The sequence below is a fragment of the Micromesistius poutassou genome (assembly GCF_964030765.1).
Source record: "Micromesistius poutassou genome assembly, contig: SCAFFOLD_6466, whole genome shotgun sequence".
In the NCBI taxonomy this organism is placed as follows: domain Eukaryota; kingdom Metazoa; phylum Chordata; class Actinopteri; order Gadiformes; family Gadidae; genus Micromesistius; species Micromesistius poutassou.
Genome location: NW_028179386.1, coordinates 1,230 through 9,835, shown reverse-complemented (window position 1 = coordinate 9,835; position 8,606 = coordinate 1,230). Strand labels below are relative to the sequence as shown.

Genomic DNA, 8,606 nt, shown 5'->3' with positions numbered 1-8,606 from the left:
CTAGGATTCAGCTTCCTGTGGGTGTTCCTCACTATTCACCTCCTGGGAGAGGACTGCTCATGTGCCCACCTGATGCATCTGTTTGCCTTTTCCCTCTTTGGTCAAGTCAGGCCAAGACTGGCCACGTGTAGAGGACAAAGCTAACAGACACTTGTGTCCAATCACACGAGATTACCCTTGTGGAAGCACACAGACGCACATACACGCACACTCCCCAAAACACAACCATCATGTCTTTGGGTGGTCGATCTATCTCCAGAGGTCAGAACACGCAGCAGACCGAGGGCCGTGATTCAGTGGATCTGGCGCTTGCAGACTCCTCAGGGCTCCTCGGGTCACTCAGAGAAGAGGATGACTTATGCCATTCATTATGAACCCATGGTTTACTTCCATATTTAGTAGCATGACCTCAAGTAGAGTAAGGGGAATTTATTTTGTGCATGTTTGTGCCTTCAGAACTGTACTCTCCTTCCAGCCCCTAATATCCAGCTTACACTCCCTACCTCTCTCTCTCTCTCTCTCTCTCTCTCTCTCTCTCTCTCTCTCTCTCTCTCTCTCTCTCTCTCTCTCTCTCTCTCTCTCTCTCTCTCTCTCTCTCTCTCTCTCTCTCTCTCTCTCTCTCTCTCTCAGGAAGAGCAAGGTCTTGAGAGGAACGTGATAACATGGCAGGGATCAGGAGCCTCTTCCTCGTTGTTATCATGGCCACCGTGTGTCTCCACGGCAACGCGGCTCAGTTAACAGGTGGGTGTTGCTAGCTTCAGGTGCCGGCGTCAGCTTGTTCCTAGCTAGTCAGAAACATCAAATATTGACCTTGGTGCAAATTGAGTTAATTTCACTATTTGCAAAACCCAAATCATGTAATATGTGTACACAGTCCCATTCAGCTCCATGATTTCTAATTCTCCTATTGACTTGGGAAAAACTTGCTACAAACAATCGTGTTCAATGTTAGCATTGAACCATTTTCAACTTGAGTTTGCCGCTTCGTAATCCAGGAACACACACACACACACACACACACACACACACACACACATACACATACACATACACACACACACACACACACACACACACACACACACACACACACACACACACACATACACATACACATACACACACACACACACACACACACACACACACACACACACACACACACACACATACACATACACATACACACACACACACACACACACACACACACACACACACACACACACACACACACACACACACACACACACACACACACACACACATACACACACACACACACACACACACACACACACACACACACACACACACACACATACACACACACACACACACACACACACACACACACACACACATACACATACACATACACACATACACACACACACACACACACACACACACACACACACACACACACATAACGCTTTCCTTTCGCCCGTCCCAGACACTCTCTCCTCCCAAAATTGCACTAAGACATCACTGGCGGACATCGTGTTCCTGGTGGACGGCTCCTCCAGCATCGGTTCCGACGGCTTCCAGGAGATGCTCCTCTTCCTCCAGAATTTCATCCAGAACCTCGACGTGGGTGCGGACAAGGTGCGTGTGGGCGTGGCACAGTACAGCGACCAGCCCTACAAGGAGTTCCTGCTGAAGGACCACATGGACAAGGCCTCGCTGCTGGAGCAGGTGAGCAAGATCACGTACCGGAAGGGAGGCACCTTCACGGGCCAGGCCATCACCTTCCTCCAGCAGACCTTCTTCACCCCGGTGGCGGGCAGTCGCGCTGCACAACGCGTGCCCCAGATCGCCGTGGTGATCACGGACGGGGAATCAACGGACGACGTGCTGGAGCCCGTGAGGCAGCTGCGACAGCAGGGGGTGATTGTGTTCGCCATCGGTGTCGGCCTTTCCAATATAACGAATCTGCAAGCGATCGCCAACCGACCGCACGACCGCTTCCTCTTCAGCATCCACAACTACCAGGCCCTGCAGCAGCTGAGCGACAGGCTGCTGCAGATCCTCTGTGTGTCCGTGGAGGACCAACGCATCGGTATGGTGGCACCACACGCTCCCATGAACACAAACACACACACACACACATGCAGGCATTCAGGTACAAACAAACACACACACATGCACATGCATGCGCTCATTCACACACATTTATTTGAAACATAATCGACAACCAAACGTTAAAAATGAATGATATATATATTTGTAATGATTCTATTTTCAATACTAATTCTTTCGATGCCATTCCGTTTTACTTGATTGTTTTCTTCTCCAGCTTTGGTGAAAAAGTTTTCCGACATCTACTTCCTGGTGGACAGCGGCCTGAGCGCGGCCGACTTCCAGCAGACCCGGACCATGCTGGTGCGCCTGGTCAACCAGCTCAACGTGGGAGATACGGCCCACCGCATCGGCCTGGCCCAGTACGGCCAGGACACCAAGTTGGAATTCCTCCCTAACCAGCACAAGAACAAAGACGAGGTGCTGGCCAACGTCCGGCGTTTCCGCGCGCGCCGTCTCCAGGCCAACGAGCAGCGCAACCTGGGCGGCGCACTGACCTACGCCGCCGCTAACTTCTTCAGCACCGAGGCCGGAAGCCGCGAGGACTTGGGCTACCGGCAGTTCCTGGTGGTCGTGTCCGGGGCCAACTCCAGCGACAGCATCTACCAACCGGCCCGCCTGGTGAAGTCTGAGGGGGTGACCGTGATGGGCATTGGCCTCGGCTCGGGCATGACGGACCAGATGAAGACTGTGGCCACTGCCTCCTATGTTTACCAGTCTGCCAACATCGTGCCCATGCTGAAGGCGGCGTTTGAAACTGAGGAAGAGCAGATGGACGTAGTTGGAGGTGAGGATCATCAATGCCTGACTTGGGATTCTGTTCATGTAATCAATGTACTGTTATGTTTTCAGTTACTTCCATCTGTATTGGGAATCAGTTAATTATTCTAAATTATTAACCTATATTAACCTAACCTCTCATTTATTTCACAGATTGTGTAGTGGCCAGTGTAGCTGATGTCGTGTTCATTGTGGACGAGTCGGAAAGTATCGGTGCTGCCAACTTTCAGTTGGTGCTCTCTTTCCTGCGCAAAATGGTGGAAAGCCTCAACGTAAGCATGACCAGAGTACGGGTTGGCATCGTCATGTACAGCGACAATCCTACAGGCCGGGTCTACCTCGAAACCTTCAATGACAAGAATGAGCTCCTCCAGTTCATCCAGATTTTGCACTACCATGGAGGAGGCACCAAAACAGGCCTTGCGCTGAAGTTTGCTCGTGAGAACGTCTTTGTCAAACAGCGAGGAGGCCGGAAAAGCCAAGGCGTCCAGCAGGTGGCTGTGGTGATCACTGTTGGAGAATCTCAGGATGAGGTGGAAAAGGAGGCGGCAGACCTGCGTCGTAATGGGGTCACCGTCTATGCCATTGGAATCAAAAATGCAAACAAGACCCAGCTGATGCAAATTGCATCGCACCCTTGGACCAAGCATGTGTACAATGTAGACAGTTTCGTCAGGCTGAAGACGTTGCGCCTGGAGAAGATCATGTGCCACAACATCTACCGTCTGGCCATTACAGTCAATGAGAGAAGAGCCGACATCAAAGAAGGTTTGGGCCTGATGCAATTTTTTTTGTCGTTTTAGTGCTTGAATATCACTAACTGAGATGTTGGGTATGGATCCCAGGACCTTTCAGATGAGAACTCACTACACTTTTGTATTAACCCAGAAATACAGATCTATTCTAACACATTCTTTGTTTTATTTCTCCAGGATGTATGCAAACAGACGAAGCTGACATATTCTTCTTGATCGACCAATCAGGAAGTATTTTGCCTGACAACTTCAAAGACATGAAGAAATTCATCATTGAGTTTCTGCACACCTTCCACATTGGCCCGGACCACGTCCGCGTTGGGCTTGTCAAATATGCCGACTCCCCCACCTTAGAGTTCGACCTGACCACGTACACTGACAGCAAAACCCTGGAGAAGGCGGTGGAGAACATTCATCATGTTGGCGGTGGTACCAAGACCGGAGCTGCCCTGTCCTTCATGGTGCCCCGGTTTGAGAGAGCCATGAAAACTCGAGGGCACGAAGTCCGAGAGTACCTCATCGTCATCACGGACGGGAAGTCGATGGACAAGGTCAAACTTCCTGCAGAGAACCTGAGAGCCCAGGGCATCAACATCTATGCAATCGGAGTGAAGGAAGCAGTTGAGACAGAGCTGCAGGAGATCGCAGGAAGCCCACAGAATACCTTCTTGGTGAATAATTTTGATTCCCTTAAGCTGATCAAGGACGACATTATCACTGACATCTGTTCACCAGATGGTAAGCACATTTTTTTCCATGTTATTCTATTGTACTCCACCATTGGTTTAATTTGTACAGGTTCAATGTGTAGCCAAATGGAGTACTAATGTTGTTTTTTCTTGTTCCCATTTCTCACATTGGTAATTTTGAAAGAAGAAGGGCTTAAATTGAATGTGTTTCTTGTCCACAGCCTGCAAGGACATTTCAGGGGATCTCCTCTTCTTGATTGACAGCTCTGGAAGCATCCGAAAGGAAGACTACCAGAAGATGAAGGACTTCATGAAATCTATGATTGGCAAATCTCAGGTCGGACGGGACAAGGTGCACGTGGGAGTCATGCAGTTCAGCACCATCCAGACGCTGGAGTTCCCCCTAAATAACTTCTACAACACAAGCGACATGTTGAAAGCTATTGACAACATGCAGCAGCTTGACGGAGGCACGCACACGGGCCAGGCCCTGACCAAAGTCTCCCTTTGCTTTGACCCGGCCAGCGGGGGTCGTCCGGGGGGACAGAACCTGATTGTGATCACCGATGGCGAGTCCCAGGATCAGGTGAAGGGGCCGGCCGAGGTGTTGAGGAAAAAGGGCGTGACCATCTTCTCCATCGGAGTGGTCAACGCCAACACCACCCAGCTTCTTGAGATCAGTGGCTCAGAGGACCTTGTGTTCACTGAGAGGAACTTTGATGCACTGAAGGACTTGGAGAGCAAGCTGGCTCTGCGTCTCTGTGAGAGGGGTGAGACAACACTAAATATAATAATAATAAGCAAATCCACCTCAGGGAAAGCATTTGTATACATTTATATTTACATTAATTTGTACTATTAAATTACTTACAATTTAATATAATGTAGTTGAGTATGAAATGTTCATCGTCATGGCGCCATAACATGAATGCTTAAACCATGAAGACAGAAGTGTATACCACATACCATACCAATACCACACAAAGTCGACATACTCCTTGCCTAATCCTGAATTTGTTCTGTCTCTTGCTTTAGAGTGCCAGAAGACTAATATGGCAGACATCATCTTCTTGGTCGATGACTCCACCAGCATCGAAGATGACAATTTCTTGAGCATGCTGAATTTTATGGAGTCCGTTGTGAACATGACCACTGTCGGCATGAATATGACGCGTTTTGGCGTCATCCTCTACTCCGACGAACCCAAATCCAATTTCAACCTCAAAGAGTATTCCTCCAAGAGACAGGTGGTGAAGGCCATCCAGGCGCTTAAGCACCTGACGGGAGACACCTACACAGGCAAGGCCTTGGCCTACACCCTGCAGTACTTTGATGAGCAGTACGGCGGCCGCCAAGCCACCAAAGTGCCCCAGATCCTGATGGTGATCACAGACGGTGAAGCCACTGACCCACACCACCTGATGGCTCCATCCGAGGCGCTGCGCAAGAACGGCATCAGTGTGTTCAGCATCGGAGTGAAGGGTGCCAACAAGACTGAGCTGGAGATCATGGCTGGGGAACCCTCTAGGGTCTTCTTCGTGGACAACTTTGATGCCCTGGAGACCCTCTACAAAAATATCTCCAGTGGGCTCTGCAACACCACCATTCCTGGTAACTATCTGTCCATCCGTCTGTCACTAAATATCGAGAGTAATATAGTCAAGGGAGTTGTACTGTAGAGTACAGAATAGAATACTGTAATAGTAAAGCATACAGTACAGTAGAATATATAGAGAAGTAGGGTATATACTGTATACCCTACTACAGTTTGGTACTTTCAACAGTAATGTCCAAAGTAGTGCATAACATATTTTAGAGTACAGTAGAGCATTGAACCAGACCCTTAAGCCCTCCATGTGTTCCCAGTGTGTGAGAAGGGGAAAACGGACCTAGTTCTGCTGGTCGACACGTCGGAGAGCATCAGCAACGCTGACTACAGCACCATGACGACCTTCATGACCGACCTGATCAGCAGTTTCGAGATCAGCCAGGAGCTGGTGCGTGTGGGAGTGGCCCAGTTCAGCAGCCACCCTCAGAAGGAGTTCTACCTGAACCAGTTCCACACGGCAGAGGAGGTGACCAAGAACATTCTGGACATGGTGCAGCAGAAGGAAGGAACCATGATCGGCCGCGCGCTGGACTTCATCAAGACTTACTTCCAGACGTCCACTGGGAGCCGCATCAAGAGCGGCGTCTCCCAGAACCTGGTGGTGATGACGGACGGGGAGTCCCAGGACGACGTGGTGCAGGCGGCCGAGGTGCTCCGGGGGATGGGCATCCAGATCTCGGTCATCGGCGTCGGGGCCATCAACAAGCTGGAGCTGAAGAAGATTACGGCCGAAGCCGACCTCATCTTCACCGTCCAGGACTTCGGCTCACTGGCCAAGATCGAGCAGAAGGTGGTGGACACCATCTGTGAATCCCTGATCCCAATAATTCATGGTTAGAATGAATCTGATAATCGGTTTGTCCTTCTGTCCGTCTGCCTGTTTCTCTTGCATAGTTCATTTTTCTGTAAGGAGTACATTTATATACACTTTCTGGCATGAAAGAGCCGAAGTAAGAGCACAGTATAAATAACTTTTAAACATATACATAATACATAAAGATAAACACATTAATAACATGGAATAGCCCTAAAAATGTTCAAAGAGAAGAGGATATTGGGTGAGTTAATCAAACTTTCCTAGGATTGGTCCATATAGATCCATTCTCTCTCCCTCTCTCTACCTCAGCCTGCAGTATCGACGTGGCCGTTGGTTTTGACATGTCCCAGCGGGCCGGGTCTCGGCTGCTGGTCAGCGGGTTCCCCAAGCTCCGGGCGGCCCTGCCGGAGATCCTCTACTATGTGTCCACGCTGAAGGGCCTCTGCTGCGTCCCGGACATGCCCATCGAACCCAACGTCGCCTTCCGGCTGGTGGACCGAAACGGGCGGGTCCTGTACGACTTCAAGTTTGAGCCGTTCAGTGAGGCGGTGGTGGACAAGGTCATGAACCTGCAGATGTCGGAGGCCACCTTCTTCAACGCGGCCCTGCTCACCTCCTTCCAGGAGAAGTTCAAGACCCAGTCCAATGCCGGCGCCAAGGTACAGTGGTGTGAACCTCGCTGAAGTTATGGATGGTAGTATGAAATGTTATATCTTGTTTTGATTCCCAATGCAGCAAGGGGTTGATGTTGTGTTGTAATAGCTCTCCCCTTTGTGCTACTAGCTGATTTATTCTCATCTGATTAGCCAGTGTTACTTGTTGTGCCAACAGTTGCGTTTTTGTGTGTGTGTGCACGTGCATGTGTGCGTGCCAGGTGCTGGTGGTCTTCACAGATGGTCTGGATGAAGATGTAATGAAGCTGGAGCATCAGTCTGAGCTGCTGCGTCTGTCTGGTGAGGCCAGGGTGCACATGGCACTCTGTGTACTACTGCAGAAAACCTCTACAAAAATATCTCTCACAAGTTCATGTTTAAAACATAGAGGTGGAATCAATTATACCTGACTTTATTCTCTCTAACCCTCTTTTCTGCACTTTAATGTTTACCTATTTGTCTGTCTCTCTCTCTCTGTCTCTCTCTCACTGTGTCTTTCTATCTATCTCTCTCACTGTGTCTGTATCCCTCTCCCTGTCATTCCTGTCTGTCTCTACCTGTCTGCCTGCCTCTCTCTCCCTGTCTGTCTCTACCTGTCTGTCTGTCTGTCTGTCTGTCTCTCAGGGGTGAGTGCCCTGCTGGCGGTAGTGCTGGAGGGAGTGCGTGACAGCCAGATCCAGATGGTGGAGTTCGGTCGCGGGTTCGGCTACCAGGTCCCGCTCAGCGTGGGCATGCAGAGCGTGGGCAGCTCCGTGCTCAAGCAGATCGTAAGTCCACCTTAAAGTCAACTATACCAAAAAGATTGTATGTCCACCTTAAAGTCAACTATACCAAAAAGATTGTATGTCCACCTTAAAGTCAACTATACCAAAAAGATTGTAAGTCCACCTTAAAGTCAACTATACCAAAAAGATTGTATGTCCACCTTAAAGTCAACTATACCAAAAAGATTGTATGTCCACCTTAAACTAAAGTGAACTAAACTAATCAGATCATAAGTCCACCTTTATGGAAGCAAATCTGTACCATAATTCAAATTAAAGTGGATTAACAGAAATGCTTTTTCATTTTCAGAATATAGCTGCATTTTATAATAAATCATCCAAACTGCATTTTCATTTTCTTCTTCAATATTGCTCATTTTGTAACTTAATTAAAATGAAAAAGAAAAGGACATTTAAGATTTAAATTTCAAAAGATGCCCCGGCAAATAGTTAACAA

General features: G+C 48.9%; 1 protein-coding gene across 1 annotated transcript; it reads left to right on the top strand.

The window, feature by feature from the left end:
- Nucleotides 1-633: 633 nt before the first annotated feature.
- Nucleotides 634-8,152, top strand: LOC311372879 (collagen alpha-6(VI) chain-like; the record flags this gene model as incomplete). The annotated part of the gene is made up of 11 exons (XM_084489812.1): nt 634-741; nt 1,457-2,062; nt 2,300-2,869; nt 3,016-3,630; nt 3,795-4,355; nt 4,528-5,076; nt 5,342-5,917; nt 6,173-6,748; nt 7,042-7,391; nt 7,607-7,685; nt 8,010-8,152. Coding segments are annotated over exons 1-11 (4,704 nt in total), but the record flags the coding sequence as incomplete, so codon positions are not given.
- Nucleotides 8,153-8,606: the final 454 nt, after the last annotated feature.